General features: G+C 39.2%; 1 protein-coding gene and 1 long non-coding RNA gene across 3 annotated transcripts in view; one reads left to right on the top strand and one right to left on the bottom strand.

Moving 5' to 3' along the window:
• The window catches only part of KBTBD3 (kelch repeat and BTB domain containing 3), a 38647-nt gene that overhangs the window by 13126 nt on the left and 7976 nt on the right, over positions 1-17545 (top strand). The window contains exon 2 of the mRNA XM_058686621.1: positions 13316-13560. Within this exon, the coding sequence (XP_058542604.1) occupies positions 13340-13560 (221 nt within the window). The 5' untranslated portion in view covers positions 13316-13339. The remainder of the gene's footprint in view (positions 1-13315; positions 13561-17545) is intronic.
• The window catches only part of LOC131486739 (uncharacterized), a 44070-nt gene continuing 34570 nt past the window's right edge, over positions 8046-17545 (bottom strand). For both annotated transcript variants that reach the window (XR_009249419.1, XR_009249420.1), the window contains exons 3-4: positions 8717-9938; positions 8046-8142 (exon numbers count right to left, since the gene is read on the bottom strand). This is a non-coding gene — a long non-coding RNA (uncharacterized LOC131486739). The remainder of the gene's footprint in view (positions 8143-8716; positions 9939-17545) is intronic.

Genomic DNA, 17545 nt, shown 5'->3' with positions numbered 1-17545 from the left:
GTGGGGCTTGCTATCAGGGCTTTCTATTTGGGCAAGGAGGCTGCCTGAGCCCTGAGGTCAGACTTGGTGCCGATGGCTGGAAACTGTTGGTTTCCTGCCCATGCGCAGCTGTGGGATGGGCTCTGTGGCTGCATGGATTCTCTGGTTAAACTTCCTACTCAGGCCAACTGGGTGCTACACTCAACAGTTAGGCAGGGCTGCAAAAGTGCTTCCTTGCCTGAGTGGAGTTGTACAACAGGCTCCACAGCCCTTTAGTTTGACGGCCAGGGGCCTGAATCCAGCAGAGAGCTGCTCACCAAACTCCTTGCTCAGACACTACTACCAGCTTTGCTGTGAAGGTGGAAAGAGCTGCTGGCTTGGCTCTCTGCTCACCTGCTGTTGTAAGCTTGGCTACAGGCTGGGCTATACAACTTCCCAGGTGCTCTGGTTAGGCTTGCTTGTTGGGCAGGGCTGGAAACTGTATTCAGTGCAAGGCAGGGCTTCACATTTGGGCCACATGACAGCCTTCACAGCCAGTTAGGCTTGGTAGTCAGGGACTTCAATCAGGCAAAACACGTTGAGCTCTCTGGCCAGAGGGGTTCACCAGCTGGGCTCTGCAGACCGGCAGAGATGTTGCTAGGTGCTCCTCTCAAGTGCTGCTGAGCTGTTCAGTTTCTCAGATGCTCTGCTCAGGTTTCTCGGTGAAGCTGCGCTGGGGGCTGCACTCAGCAGTGAGCAGGACTAAGATTTAGCTGTTCTGCCAGGCAGGGTGGCAGGACAGGCTCCAAGGCCAGCAGGACTGGTTGTCGGGGTCTTGAATCAGTCACAACTACACACTGGGTTCCCTGGTCAGATGGGGTCACGATCTTGTGGTTAGCTTAAGAAACAGCCAAATAATTTCCATTATCAACATGTGAATGATATGGTATCTCGGTGCCCTCTCAATCATCTGATGTTACCAATATTTTTTTATTAGCCATTCTAATGGATGGGGGTGATATTTCATTGTGGTCTTAATTTTGTATTTCCATGATTAATGATATTAAACATATCTTCATGTGTTCATCTCTTGATTTTCTTTGGTAAAATACCTCTTCCTATCTTTTGCCCCCTTTTTAATTGAATTGTTTTTTTTTTTACTGATGGGTTTTGAGAATTCTTTATATTAATAGATATCAATCTTTTATCAAATTTCATTTGCAACTATTTTCTCCCAGGCTGTAAATGATCTTTTCATCCTCTTAACAGGATCTTTCACAGAGGAAATGAAACATACTCAGTTTTGATAACATTCAAGTAACATTTTTCTCTGTTTTGTGAAGTGTGCTTTTAATGTCATAGATCTAAAACTCATTGACTAACCCTTTGTCATGAACATTTTCTCCTATATTCTAAAAATTTTAGTTTTTACATTTCACATTTAAGCCTATGATCCATTTTGAGTTAATTTTTGTATTAAATGTGATATTTAGATCAAGGTTCACTTTTTTGCCTGTGAATATTCATTTGTTTCAACACTATTTGTTAAGAGATTATCTTTACACTATTGAATTGCTTTTGAGCTGTGTCATAAATTGGTTGATTTTACTTGAATGGGGCTGTTTATTAATTATATATTCTGTTCCACTGATCTGTGTGTCAGTCTTTCTCCAATATCAGTTTGATTAATGAAGCTATATAATAAGTATTGAAATCAGGTAGACTGACTCTTCCAACATTACTGTTATTTTTCAAAACTGTGTTAGCTGTTTTCATTTCCTTGTCTCTCCATAGAAGTTTTAGAATAATCCATGTCTACAAAAAGATCTTACTGAGATTTTGATGGGAATTGTGTTAAATCTGCACATCAGTATAGGGAGAATTGACATATTTACTATGTTGATTTTTCCACTTTATGAACATGGTACAATCTGTCAATTTATTTAGGCCTCTTTGGTTTCTTTTGTCAGCATTTTGTAGTCGCAGTGTATAAGTCTTGTACTCGTTTCAGTAGATTTTATATCCAAGTCTTGTCTTTCTTTTCCTTTCCTTTTCCTTTCCTGCTATTGTAAATGGTATTATAATTTAAACTTTGGCTTCCATGTGTTGATTGCTAGTTTATAGAAGAAACATTGATTTTGTATGTTGCTCCTATATCCTGTGGCATTGCTGAACTCCTTTATTAGATGTATGTATATTTTGTAGGTTACTTGGGATTTTCTATGTAGACAATCTTATCATCTGTAAGTATAGAGGCAGTTTGTTCCTTTCAAATGTATAAGCCTCTTGTAGAATTTTGTTGCCTCAGTGTGCTGGCAAGGACTGCCAGTACCATGATGAATAGCAAAGGTAAGAGTGGACATACTTGCCATTTTCATCATAGAGCAAAAGCATTCAGTCTCTTACCATTTAGTATAATGTTAGCTATAGATTTTTTATAGATATTCTTTATCAAGTTGAGGAAGTTCTTCTTTGTTCTTTGCTGAAAGGTTTTCTCATGAATAAAAGTGGGACTTCTCAATGATTTTACTGTGTCAATTGATACAGTTACATGATTTTTCTTTTTCGCTTTGCTTCAACACTGGATTACATTAATTGATATTTGAATATTGAACCACCCTTACATCCTGGGATAAAACTACTTGGTCTTGGTCTTGTGCATAATTCGTTTTAGATACTGCTGAATTATTTTTCCTGATTTTTAAAAATTTATATATTTATGAGGGATATTGATCTGTGGTTTTGTTTTTCCCTTTCTTTGTTTTTGTATTGTCTTTGTCTGGGGTACCACATTAGTACTGACTTCATAAAATTACTTGGGAAGTGTACCCTCCTCTTCTGTATTCTGGAGGAAATTATATAGATTTGGTATTAACTTTTAAAAAACTTTTGGTGAATTTAATTCCCTTAATAAGAAATTACAGGGCTGTTCAAATTTTATATTTCATCTTGAGTGAGTTGTGGTAATGTGTGGATTTTTGAAGAATTAGTCCATTTCATCTGCCCTACTGAATTATTACATGTCGAGTTGTTTCTAGTATTCCTTTCTTTATCCTTCTGATTAACTTCAAGGTGTGTAGTGATTCCCCTAATGCATTCCTGATATTAGTAATTTATGTCTTCTCTTTTTTGTTCTTTGTCAATCTTGCTAGAGGTTTGTCTATTTTATCAAACCTTTCAAAGAATAAGTTCTTTATTTCCTTTGCAGTTTTCTATTTTGAATTTTGTAGATTTCTTCTCTTTATCATTTCCTTTAACCTGTCTACATTGAGTTTATTTTGCTCTTCTTTTTGAAGTTTCTTGAGGTTGAAGCAAAAATTATAACTGTCTATGTAAGGGTTATTTAAATCAATTATATAATAAGGATATGAGGGAGAGTAAAGGGAAGTAAAAGAGTGTAAAGCATATACACTTTATGCTGACACTGGTAAAATGTTTACACAAGTATTTGTTATATACTATATACACACCCATATATATTATATATATTATACATATATATATTATATATATTATATATATTATACATATATATATTATATATATATATTATACATATATATATTATATATATATGGGTGTGTGTACATATGTATATATACACACATATACACACATATATAATACTTAGAACAACCACTAAAATGTCCATACAAAGAGATATGCTCAGTCACTATAGCCAAATCAAAATGGAATTTAAAAAGGTTCAAGTAACCTAAAGGAAGGCAGAAAGAATAAAGATAAATTAAAAATAGAGAAACATAAAACAACCAACCAAAAAGCAGCCCTAAGTATTACCGTATCAATAACTGCACTAAATATAAGTGGTCTATATACGTCAATTAAAAGATAGAGATTAGCAGAGTAGGCTTTTTTTTTAAATAATCCAACTTTATACACTTACTATAAGTCATTCATTTCAAATAGAATGATATAAGTAGGTTGAAAGTCAAGGATGAAAAAATATACACTATGCAAGCAGTAATTAAACAGTTGTGGTTATATTAATACCAGATAAAGTAGACTTCAGCAAGGAAAATTATGAGGGACAGAGAGGAATATTATGTGTTAATCTACCCAGAAGACATAACAAACCTAATTGTCTATGTACCAAACAAGAGAGCTGCAAAATATCTGAAGCAAAAACTGATAGAACCAATAAGAAAAATAGACACATTTACTTTTACAGCTGGAGACATTAATACTTCTCTCTCAATAGGACAAGAAGACAGTCAGAAGTGACACAGAAGAACTCAACACCATTAACGAATATAATCTAATCAGCATTTATAGAATACTCCACCTAACAAAAGAACCCACATTATTTTCAAGTGCCATGGAACATACAGCAAGAGTAACTGTATCCTAACCCACAGGACAAACCTCAAAAGACTTAAAAAAACTGAAATCACACAGACTATGTAATTGCTCACTGAGGCATCTCTGTAAAGGCTGCTTTAAAATTCCTGATAGATAATTCTGACATCTGTGTCCTGTGTCGGTGTCTGTTGATTCTTCTCTCTTTCAACTTGATATATTCCTGGTTTGGGGATATACTGGATATTTCATAATAAGACTCTAGATCCTATTTATATCTTGTATTTTGGTGGGTCTTTTCTGACACTGCTCTGTTGAGTTAAGGCCACCAGCTCATTACTGCTGTGTTGGGATAGAAGTCCAGATTTTCCACCTCACCTCTTGGACATCTGGGATAGGAAGGGCTCTTTTTACTGCTGGATGGAGTTGAGAGTTCAGGCTCCCCTCTTTGCATCCTCTGATACCACTTTGGCTGAGAGAGGGAGGGGCACATCCCCTGGCAGTAAAAAGTCCTACATCTTCAGTGGGCCTCTGGCTCCACCCCAGGAAGGACAGGGAGGAATGCCATTTTACTTCCAGGTAGGGGTAGAATCCAAGATCCCATGTGTCACATGACCTCCACTGATGGTGGAGGGGAAGTGGTGGACACTTGCTTCCCCTGGACTGGCTACCCACTCTGCCTTCCCATGGATAGGAAGAGGAGAGTTGACGCATCTCATTACATCCTGGGAGGGGTGGGATGCTAGGCTCTCCATTCCACTTTTGCTGACATGAGTGCCTGTAGATAGTCAGTTTTTCCATCATGTTTGTCAAAACTCTTCTTACTAGGTTGCTCCTGCCCCTGGTCCTATGGCTAAAGAGATCAGGTTTCTCTCGGAGCTCTTTATGCATGTGCCCGCCCAGTCGTGTTCGTGTTGTCCACTTGTTCAGTATCTGGGATATCTTAGGCAAAAATAAAACCCAAGGAACTCACCACTGTATCGTTCTTGGGTCCCACGTTCACTAGCCAGTCTGCCTATTTCTCTCCACCTTTCACCATCTGCATAGGTTTATGATATATATTTTTGTATGTGTCCAGGGTTCTCAGTCATTTTTAGCAGCAGAAATAGTGCCAAGCATGTCTACTCCACCTTACTGGAAGACAAAGCCTCACTGTTTTTATAGGAGTAATATTTATAACAATTAAATTAAATACTGTGTGAAACCCAGGGATCAGCACCTGACACAAAGTACTGGCTCTATAAATGTTAGCTACTTTTATTATCCTGTATATCTTTCTTATTCTGAATGATGTTAAACTGCCATGGTAACTTTTTTGGCCAGTACATTTATGGTTGGATCTCATGCATATGAAAAGGACTCTATGCTTTCATTTAATATTAATATCTATGGCCAGAAGAGCATTGAAAAGAGTATAAACTTTGAGTTAAGCAGGTTTCTACTGGTTTTGCATCTTTATGCTCATCATTCAGTCTTGAGCCTCAACTTCCCATTTTGTAAACAGTCATTATTACCAAAGTTAAATTATAAACGCTGAATGAAATAACTATATAAATTACTTATTATAAATTCTAGTACCTTCAGGCTTGTTATATCACTAAATAACTATAAAAGTTAAGAGTCTCTAACCATTTACTTGCCTATCAATGTTTACCTGTTAACAGAAATGGAAGTTTCACCATATAGTATTGTTCTTTGATGTACTGGTTTAAAGGTCCGGAAAGATGTGCTTTGTGGTATGGATGTAGGTGCCGAATGTAGATTGTTGTCATCATGTATCTCGATTGTCCCCATGTTGCCACTCTCTCCTCAGTGTATTTCTCCCATCTCAAACAAAAGACAACAGAATTTCCTAGAATCCACCTACTCCTCTAGTCCTTACCTCACTGAACTTCTTTACAAAATAATTTATACAAATTTGTGTCCAGTATTCCCTCTTAAAACTACTATAATCTGACCTCTCCTCACCCCACCCCTGAATGATCAACATTGTCTTTTCAGTCCTTACCTTGCCTAACCTTTCTCAGCTTTGGATGATGTAACTACTTCCTACGTGAAATTCTCTTCCTGTGCCACTCCTAATTTTCCTCCATTTCTGTCCCTGCTGTTTGTGAGTTTTTCCTTAGCTGTAGAACTTCCTCACCTTGTGTCTTCCACCAGTTGTACTTTCAACTATATCTCCAGTTCATCTAGACTGTCACCTGGCAGGTAGCAGGTGCTACATGAATAATTCTTTTCAACTAAATGGTCTTTCCCTTAGGGTTAGTTATCATTGGAGTTCCATTCTCAGCCCTCTTTCTCTACTGATTCTACTTATTTTTCTTGATTGATCTGTATCCATTTCAGTAGCTTTACTTATCTTGTGGAGTGAGTTCCCCTATCCCTTTCATAAACTTTCCAACACCCTTTCTCTTCAATAGCACTTATAATTATTATGATTAAATAAAGTCTACATATATAAATGTGCTTAAACCAAGTTAAGAAAATAGAAAATTTCAGCTTCTGTATGAAGCCATTCTATATGAAGTAACCATGGCAGCCTTTAACTTTTAACCACTTTACCAAAATGAATGCCTATGCATAATGCTAATGTATTAGTTTGATACTTGAAAGTTTCCACTAAGTAGTGTTACTTATATTACTAGTCATAGAAATAAAAATTACTGTATACTAGATCATTGGGCTCACTTTTTATCCATGAATTATGATCCTCAATGATTGATTTAATCTAACACAAGTTACAAGTTCCTTATATATGTATAATTAGCTATAGAAAATTACATATAAATTATATATACACACATATGTTTATTAAAAAGTATTACAAACCGTTGTTGCCTTAATTAAACATTGTACAGGAGATCCTAGCTACTTCTGTAGTAAAAGAAAAAGAAATAATGCCTGTAAAAAAACAGGAAAGAGAACAAACAAGCCCCATTGGCTACAAATGATGTAGTTTTTTATGCAGAAAACACAAAAGAATCAACAGATATTTAGATTAATAAATATACTTGAGTTGCTGGGATTAGAATTAATATGCATTAATTAAAATAATCCTATTTGTTGTAATAGACACATCTCAGTGGCTTAACAAAAACAAAAATTTCTTATCCAATAAAAAAACAATGTTTGGATTTTTTTTGATTGGTATTACTCATACCAGGGAATGCTACCTTCGATGGTAAGTGCAGTGAGAACAGGAGCCACATCGTGGTTACTCACTGCTGTATTCCTAGCAGAATGATGTTTCTAAAATATAAATCCAATGGTGCAATTCCTCTCCTATTTAAAGTCCTTCTAAATATTCCTCATTACCTCTAGAATGAAACCCAGGCCCCTTGCACGGTAGCAAGACCGCATGAGCCAGGCCGTTTACTATTTCAGCTTTATCTGCCCCATCTCTGGTCCTCAACATGGTGTCTCTCCCAAGGGGCTGTGATAACTCTGTCATCCCTATCTCTCCACTTACCATTTTTTTCTCTTGGAAGTGTCTTCCCCACCTTCTCCGGTAACCATCTTTCGTTTTTTCTTTAACAGCTCCAGTACCACATCCATCAGAATGTCTTCCTTCATCCTCTCCCCTCTGCTTTGTCCTCCTCCTCCCTGAGAGCAAGTCTGAGATTGTCCTTCCTGCCTCCTTGATACTCTTCCCATGTCAGTTTTGACGCTTATCACATTTGTTACTTCTTTCTTTACAACTGGCCTGGAGGCCTGCAAGAGCAGGGATCCTGTGGCCCATTTATCTTCATATGCCCAATGCCCACATGGGTTTGAAGCCCCGAGGGTATTCAATAAAACTGCACAGAGGAGGCAAGATCCGAGTGGAGGCACTGCAGCAGTTCAAGTGAGAACAGTGAGGGATTCATCCTGAAGAACGGCAGCGGGGTGGAGAAAAGGTGGTGGTTTTAAAATAGATATGGTTAGTGGAGGAGGATTTCTGAGTGTCTGGCTTGGGCAGTAGAGAAGCTCTTCATCTCAATGGAAACATATAACAAACAGAGCTTGGGCGGCGGTGGGGGGGGCGGTGTGTGGAATCAGCATATTACTTAAACTTTGGTAGTTTCCAGTGGTAATCATGGCCACATTAAAGAATTGGAAAATAGAGGTATTTTTTAATGCCCCTAAAAATATATTTTAAAGTTAATTGTATGTATAGATACACACGCACATGTACGTAATCACAGGCAGAATGAAAGTGTTGTGTTCAGTATCTACCCACCGCCTTCCCTCCATCTCCCCCCTCACTAGACGGCTTGAAGGTCAGGGTAGCAATCTCTGCTTTACATTATCCCATGTGGATCACACAGCCTTGTCAACACCTATCATCCTAAACTTTGAAAGAACTTTTACAACCCAAGAAGAATCTAAGATTATAGCAGATGAATGTGTATTTCAATCTTCAGCATCTAACTTCCTCTGTCAGAGAGATTTAAATACATACCTTTAAATGGAGGAGAATTGAGAGCAGTTCCAGGGGGTGTCTAGGCGATGTGGACTGCATCTCCCAACTAATTCTGTGGTTCTCTGAGGCAGGACGAGCAGAGACCCTGCATTGCTGTTATAGATCACTGATGCACCAGACCACTGCTAGACGTGAGAAACAGACCAGGAGATACACCTTGGTCTCACTGTGTGGCTGAGAAGATGCTTTGACTCTGCACACCATTAAGTCACGTCTGTCTCTCTTATATAGACCATGCCTGCTTCTCTGCCCCATGTACTCTTTTATGTAGTGGACGCACTCCTTGGCCTCTCCCTCCGGTGTCACGGAGGCAGTAGGAGAGGCTGGCTCAAGTCTCAAGCAGGGTTATGTCTTCTGTCCACTGATCTGGCACTTCAGAGAAACTCTTACAGTGACAGCACTTGTGTTCAACTCTTCTCTTCAGCTTAGCAATTACTAGAAAGCTGCCTCTCTCACTCTTCTCCCCACCACATGAGGAATGTAAACCTCCTGATTAATGTCAATTAAGGGATTTCCTTGGCTGTTGTGTTAAATTTTTGGTAGAAAGTAAGTACCAAATTCCACTTATCTAGCATATACTAAATGCTCAAGTATGTATTATCTTTACTCTTCTCAACAGTACAACGACTGACAGGTACAGTTTGTCCCTATTTTACAGAAGGAAAAAATGAGAATCAAAGACCAGAAGTTCCTGGCCTCAGATATTTCACAAGTCAAGTGCTGAAGCAGCACGGAGCTCATCTCTCCAATTCTGAAGCCTGTTCATCCTACTGCTCACATTATATCGCAGCCCTGGGAAAATGGATGACTTTATAGTTCTTAGATAAGGACGAAAAAATATCCATAATTTTAATAACAGAGTTTTACAAGTGGCTTAAGAGGCATGCCTTGCGAGGTGAAGAATTACTCCTGGGGTGGCAGCCCTACACAGTTCTCTGTGCACCCCACTCTAACTTGGGTTATATGTTCTTTTCCATCTAAGGTCAGATATTTTTAACATTGTTAAGATTTGTAGTGTTGTGATGATTAATTACTATATCAACTTAACGGGGCCATAGGGTGCCCAGACATTTGGTCAGATATTATTGTGGGTGTTTCTGTTGAGTGAGCTTCCAGATGAAGTTAACACTTGGACAGACAGACTGGGAGAAGCAGGTTGTCCTTCCTCATGAGGGTGGGCCTCATCCAATCAGTAGAAGACCTGGATAGGACAAATTGCTGAGTAAGACGAACCTTACCCGAGTGCTGAGTTGAGACAACCATTGCTGCCTTTGGACTCAAACTGAAAAAGTCAGCTGTTCCCAGCTCTCCAGGCTGCCCAGCTTTCAGACTGGAGCTTACACCACCAGCTGCCCTGGGTCTCCAGCGTGCCACCCACAGATCCTGGGACCTCTATAATTTTGCGAGCCAAGTCCTTATTTTTTATAGACACACAAGTACCAGCATGTGTGTGCACGTGTGTCTACACAAAACCAACAGGCTTGTAACCTGTGGGTTCACTGGCTCTGTTTCTCTAGAGACCTCTGACCAATACAACTGTTTTCTGCCTGCCTTTTCTTCAGAACTGACCCCAAACCTCTAATTATCTCTCTCCCTCCCTGACACCCACACTTAGTATGTCTCCCTACTTACAACTACTTTAGAACACTGCTCACTGAATTACTGCAGGTAACTTACTTCTCCAATAATACTGCCAATTCCATCCTATTGCTCCCCCACTTGTACACGCACATGCTCTCTCATGCATGTGCACACACTGTTCTTCCTTCATATACTACAGAAGCCATCCAACTGAACTTCCGTGATAAGGAAAACATTGTGCATTTCTGCTATACAACAGAACAGCCACAAGTGTTGGTGGAGTTCTCGAGGGAAACCAGGTGGAGACACAGACGGACAGATCTGCTATAAGAAGTTGGTTTCCATGATCACTGAGTGGGAGAAATCCCAAGATCTGCGGCCCGCAAGCTGGAGGCGCAGGAGAGTCGACAGCACCGTTACCATCCATGCCTCAGTTCAGAGCAGAAGCCTGAAGCTCCAACTCCTTGACATCCAGGCAGACAGACAGAATTCCTTCTTGGCCTTTTGTTCTATTCTGGGATGGACTGGATGAGTCCCATTCACATTACCGGGTGGGGGGGGGAGGGCAGGGCAGCCTGCTTTACTTACTCTCCCAATTCAAATGTTAATCTCCAGAAACACCCCCACGGACACACCCACAAACACTACTTAGCCACATATCTGGACACCCCATGGCCCAGATGTGTTGACACGTAAAAGTAACCATCACTACATATGGCTACTGATTACTTAAAATAATGGCTACAGCAACTACATTTTTAATTTAATTTTAGGTAATTTACGTTTAAATAGTGATACATGGCTCATGGTTACTATATTGGACAAGAGAGCAGTAGATGGCTCAGTCCTAGAGCTTTAATTGATGTTGTAGGACCACTGGGTATATAGCTCCCACCCGGGCCTGAAACGCTCTCTCTGGGAGAACCCAGCCACTGTGACACTGCCATGCTATGAGGGAGTATAGGCTGGCCACATGGACAGAGTGCACATAGACAGACACCGTCTGTTCTAGCCATGTCATTTGAAGCATCCAGAATGGGAAGGAAGGAAGCATGTTGGACCTGTAGCCCAGTCAGGCCTTCAGATGACCTCAGCCAGAGCTCCCATCTGACTCTAAGTATATGAAAGTCCCAGAGCAAGAAGCTCCAGCAAAACCCACAGAACCATGAGATACAATAAACCGTTGTCTTAAGCCACTAAGTTTAGGATGATTTGCAAAGCACTAGATAACTGGGATAAAAACATACTAAGGGAATCAATGTTCCCTATTTCTTTGGCTCCCTAGTTTTCAGGCTTCTTTTCCTTTCTGAAGACTCAGGGATCATTTCTAGTTTGCTACTAGACAAGTTTCTCTGAACTGGTACAGTACCTGTTTCCCACTTACTTGCTTTTTGGTGGGTGAACTTGTTTGCATAGAATTGAATCTGCAGTTTGGCAAAGTCACAGTTGTCTGGCCTTCAACTTTCTTAGATTTCTGATCGCATGTTTAAAAGGCCTTTTTTAGTGAAGTTATACTGTTTTCTGTCCTGCTTTCAAATAGGCCAACTTGGTTAAAAAAGAGAGAGAGAGAGAGAGAGAGAAAGAACTAAATAAAATGACAAATGATGAAGGAGAAACAACAACCAACACCGTGGAAATACAATCATAAGAAAATATTCTAAAAACCAGTAAGCCAACAAATTAGACAATGTAGAAGAAATGGGTCAATACCTAGAAACATAGAAACTACCAAAACTGAAACAGGAGGAAATAGAAAATTTGAAAGACCAATAACCAGCAAGGAAATTGAGTCCAAAATCACAAACCTCTCAACAAACATAAGTCCAGGACCAGATGGCTTCACAGGTGAATTCCACCGAACATTTAAAGAGGAGTTAATATTCTTAAACTTTCCCAAAAAATATAATGGAAGGAAAACTTCCAAATTCATTTTTTTAGGCCACCATCACCCTGATACCAAAACCAGATAAAGATTCCACTAAAAAAGGGAACTATAGTCAATATCCCTGATGAACATGGATGCAAAAATTCTAAGTAAAATACTAGCAACTGGAATCCAACAATACATTGAAACAAATCATTCACCACAATCAAGTGGAATTTATTCCTGGACTGCTGGGGTGGTTCAATATTCACAAAGCAATCAACATGACCCACCACATTAATAAAAGAAAGCATTAGAACCATCGGATCATTTTAGTAGAAGGAGAAAAAGCATTTGATGAAGTTCAACATCCATTCTTGATAAAAACCCCTCAACAAAATAGGGTTAGAGGGAACATACCTCAACATAAAACCCATCTATGAAAACCTCACAGCTGACTGACATCATCCTCAATGGGGAAAAACTAAGAGCTTTTCCTCTGAGGTCAGGAACAGGACAAGGTTGTTCCCTCTCACCGCTCTGATTCAACATAGTGCTGGAAGTCCTAGTCATAGCAATCAGACAACAAAAAGAAAAGGTATCCAAACAGGCCAACATGTATCAATGCTTGCCTTTTTGTTCCTTTCTAAAGGCCCTAGTTAACACAGTGTAACACTGATCTTTTTCAATTATTTCTGTCTTGAAAGTTGAACCCCAGAAGGCTATGCTTCAAGATCGGTACTTTAACATCAGCTATGCTACCAGAAGAAAAGGGATGGGAGGGCAGAGGGATGTGTTGGGTATATACCCATGTGATGGCTACTATAAAATAGTACCTCTTATGTGTAACAAAACTAGTCATGTGGGGAGATCCTATATGAGCTATATATATAAATTATAAATGGTGCTATTTGACACAATTATATGGCTTGAACTTTATCCCTCAATTTAATATAGTCTTTCATTTTCTAGTGAGCTCAATATTTATAAAAGTTCAAAAGAAATTCATGAAAACAAATGTTTAGATCAGGTTTATTATGATCTTAGAATTTTTGTGTAATTGACATTAAACAAATTTTGGATCTGAAATTTCATCAGGACTCTACTACATCAGTGATTGTTTTTCTTTCCAGTTCTAAGAACAATTGGAATTGGCTATGGATAATTCATATCATCTCAACCAACGCAACTCATGTAATGGACTTCCATCTGAGAAGAAAAACAACTTCCTTGTGTCTGAAGATCATGGACAGAAAATCTTAAGTGTACTACAGAATTTTAGAGAACAAAATGTCTTTTATGATTTCAAAATAATCATGAAAGATGAAACAATCCCATGTCATCGTTGTGTCTTAGCAGCATGCAGTGACTTTTTCAGGTACTGTACCTCGTCTATGACTCAGATTTTGTGTTATTACACTTATTTTTCATAACTGCTGAATTTCTCCCCTACAGGAGCATGCAGTGGTAATTTTTAATTCTTAAAAAAAAAGCTAATTATAACCTAGATTAACTAATGATTTTTGAATACAAAAATTTAAGACTACCTTTTTTAAAAACTCATGTCTTCCCAGATCAGCATTTCCCAATGTTGTATTGGACACTGGTTCTTTGAAATGTTCTGGGGAAAAAAAAAAAAAAGAAACTTGTTTTGATCCAGAGTCCATTTTATTTGGGGGAATTCTTGCACTGTGCCATTTAGAAAAAGAGGAAAGGATGGATAAAATATGGAAGTATAGTTCAAAGAAAACAAAGAGGCTGAGAGGAAAACGGATTTTAGTCATGTACTGTATCCAAGGATTATTCCAGGGAGAGGGGGGCTCATACAGATATTTCAAAGTTTCTCCTCTCTTTGTTTGACAAAGGGGAAAAGTACCTCCAGAAGCATCTCTGGAGAATACCCAACTTTTCTGATTCTAGGCAACCTTCTGAATAGAATTTGGTTCTGAACAGAATGTCCTAGTCATGAGCCTGTACGATTCCACTGTGGTGACAGTGGTTGTGGAGTCTGCAAGGTTAAGTGTTGGATGCATGACCTTGCTACGGTGGCAGCTGTTTCACGGTCATACCATCCCGCGAGGCCTCTTGGTCACACACAGACCTCTCTTGGTGACATCCTGGCCTCCAGCCCTCCAGTCATACTGCCATAAACTTCATCCCAGTTGTGGTATTTGCATTATATTCGGTTTTGGAAGTAATTTGTATTCAAAGTAAGCAGGCCTTAAATCTCTAGTAAATAAAATTGGTAAAAACATAGTAAGATTTAAGATGTAAATACACTAATCCTTACTTTAACTCCTGTTTTACTGCCAGCATCTGATTAGACCTCACCCCTACTGCTCTGGAGCGAATCCTCTAAAAGTGTACTGATACTCCCCTGCCCCTGGGGGGTCCCCTGCCGGAGGTGGGAGCAGTGGCCCAGGGCCGCACCTGGCTCACTGGGGAAGCGCCTCTGGCCTAACTGGAGTCTGCTTCTGACCCTGTAACCTCAGCTGTTCTCCCAGTCCCACTGGAGCCCTCGATGTCCCTATGTTCTGCCACACCCTGGTGCCACCAGTGTCCCACCTCTCTTGTATTCCACAGGTCTTCTTCCTGGTAGCTCCATTCTGCTCCCTCCCCATCCTGCCACCTCGTCATGAGAAGTGATGGTATAGGGATTAAGTACTTGGCCTCTTAATACACATGCCCTCAATCTAAATCCTGGCTCTGCCACTTACCAGACATGACCTTAGGCAAGTGACTTAATCTCTTCAGGCTTCAGGTTCCTGATTTGTAAAAATTAAGACCATAAAAACAGAATCTAATTCACAGAGTCATGATGAGACTTAAATAATGTATATGTAATGATTAGGACCGTGCCCACTATATTCAACCTATTATTATTATTATTATTATTATTATTATTATTACTGTTTCCAAACCTAGCAAAAATGGAAAAACTCTGGTAAACACACAAGTTGATTTCCCTACAGTGTTTTCTTGTTAACAAAATAAGTTTATGTAAGCATTTCAATTGGAAGTCCTCTACTCTTCATGGAGAAATAATTTTTTTTTAATGTTTATTTATTTTTGAGAGACAGAGACAGAATGCGAGTGGCTTAGGGGCAGAGAGAGAGGGAGACACAGAATGAAGCAGGCTCCAGGCTCTGAGCTGTCAGCATAGAGCCCTACACGGGGCTTGAACCCACGAACCGTGAAATCATGACCTGAGCCAAAGTCGGACACTCAACCGACTAAGCCACCCAGGTGCCCCAGAAATTATTTATTAATTAAATGTATCTGCACCTAATTTTTGGCCACAATATTTTCAGGTACTCCTAGCTTTTATGGATCTACTTTAAATTAAAAAAAAAAAAAACTGCTGTGAAAACAGAACAATATATTTTAAAATTTTTCTCCCTGCTTTGAAGTAGCACAAATGGCAGTTTTATAATGACCTAGATTAGATATATTATATATAGTATTATATTTATTATATATAGCATTTTACTAAAGGAATACTAATTTAAAGGAATACTAAATTTACTGTGAGTTTACTAAAGTTCATATAAAACTATTTGCAAATTTAGACTGAAATTCTATAATTTACATCCTCATATGATAAGGCCACTAATTCATAATATTTGTGTTATGATCAAATTTACTGGATACTGGGAGGAAAAATATGAAATAGCAGGAAAGTGCATAATGCATGATATATCACTTTATAATGATTTTGGAAAATTAAAGTTTTTGAATGAGATGTAAAGTCATGGAGAGAAGACTGAAAAAGAATCACACATACTGTACAGCCACTTTATGATTATGGTAAATTCAAGATCGATGATAACTGGAAACTTTCAAGCTGATGAAGTATGGAAAGATGATCTTACATATGTCTTCTCAAAGAAAATACACAGGATCTGATAGGAAATATTTTCTAAAAATGATAATAATAGCTAATACTTTGCATTGATTAACTCATTCCTCCTCAACTCAGCAAAGTAGATATATGTGTACCCATTTTCAGATGAAGAATTTGCAGCACAGTTAAGAAGTGCACCCCCCCCCCCCCCCCCGCCAACCGAGGTCACACAGCTAATTAGTGACATAGGCCAGATACCCACCCAGGCAGCCAGATTCTAGAGGCCAGGCTCTCAGTATTACCCTAACCTGATTATCCGTGTCCTCATAAGTCAATGTAATTATCACAGTTTAACATTTCTGACTTGATCTACGTTATTGAAATAGTGTATAATGTGTATAGTTTTTGTAACCGTATTTTTTTGTGTATTAGAACAGTCCAGTGGGAAGGTGTTTTGTTGTCCTTCCTTTTCCTAAGGGGTGTTCCATATTTGGAAGTCTCCTCAGATTTTTCATTTGGATAATACTAGTGCTTCTTAAACAGCTTTCATTACCCTCTAGAGTGGACTCTAAAAACTAATTTGGTTTAGGGGCACCTGGGGGGCTCAGTCAGTTAAGTGTCTGGCTCTTGGTTTTGGCTCAGGTCATGATCGCACAGCTCATGAGTTCAAGCCCCGCATCGGGCTTTGCGCCGACAACGCGGAGCCTGCTTGTGCTTTCTTTCTCTCTCAAAATAAATAAGCATTTTAAAAAAGCCAAAAAACTAAATTGTATTCCCCCCAGAGTACTTGAGCACCGAGGAGCACTGCTCACGGAGGTATCCTGGACAATTCGGTGCAGACACAAACCAGTATTATACCAGAACCCAAACCAGTCAATCTCCACTCCTACTGAATGTCCAACTACTGGAAGTCCTTGCTTCTCTGTCGTAGCTCTTTCTCTTGAATCTCGACCTCCACTCACTGTGCTACCAACAACCGCCATAGCGAGTCTGTGTAAAAGTGAATGATTCTGGATATGATGTTAACTAACATAGGAATGGGTGGCCAGATTGGTCTTACCAAAACCAATAGTAAAATACATACGTCGTAGTCTCCTGCCCAACCATTTCCACATAATTTATATTTTAGCTTAAACTGAGTCCCTAAAGTTCCCACTTCCTCAGACTCTATCACCTCTGCCAGGTGGGGAAAAATTACAGCTCAGAAGAACTCTTGGGCTGGTCTGATTATTCAAATCTGAGGACCCCCCCCTCCATCTCTCAGTGGTTATTTCTTCACAAACTTACTTTGAGCCTTTTGGTTTGGCATTTAGCTTTATGACATCACATTCCCTTTTCTCCCTAAAGTGCTGTATAAAACGTGTCTCTTTAGACATGTTTGGTGGATTTTCCACACAGGCAGACTCGTTAGAGACATCTGATACCTCACTGTATCCCATCTTCCACATGTGTCACTGCTGCCAAACTGAAAATTCATTTGAAAGATGCTTTTAAATCCTAAACCCAGAAGCACTATCTA

This window comes from Neofelis nebulosa, chromosome 10, assembly GCF_028018385.1.
Source record: "Neofelis nebulosa isolate mNeoNeb1 chromosome 10, mNeoNeb1.pri, whole genome shotgun sequence".
Lineage (NCBI taxonomy): Eukaryota > Metazoa > Chordata > Mammalia > Carnivora > Felidae > Neofelis > Neofelis nebulosa.
This window is presented reverse-complemented; position numbering and strand designations above follow the sequence as displayed.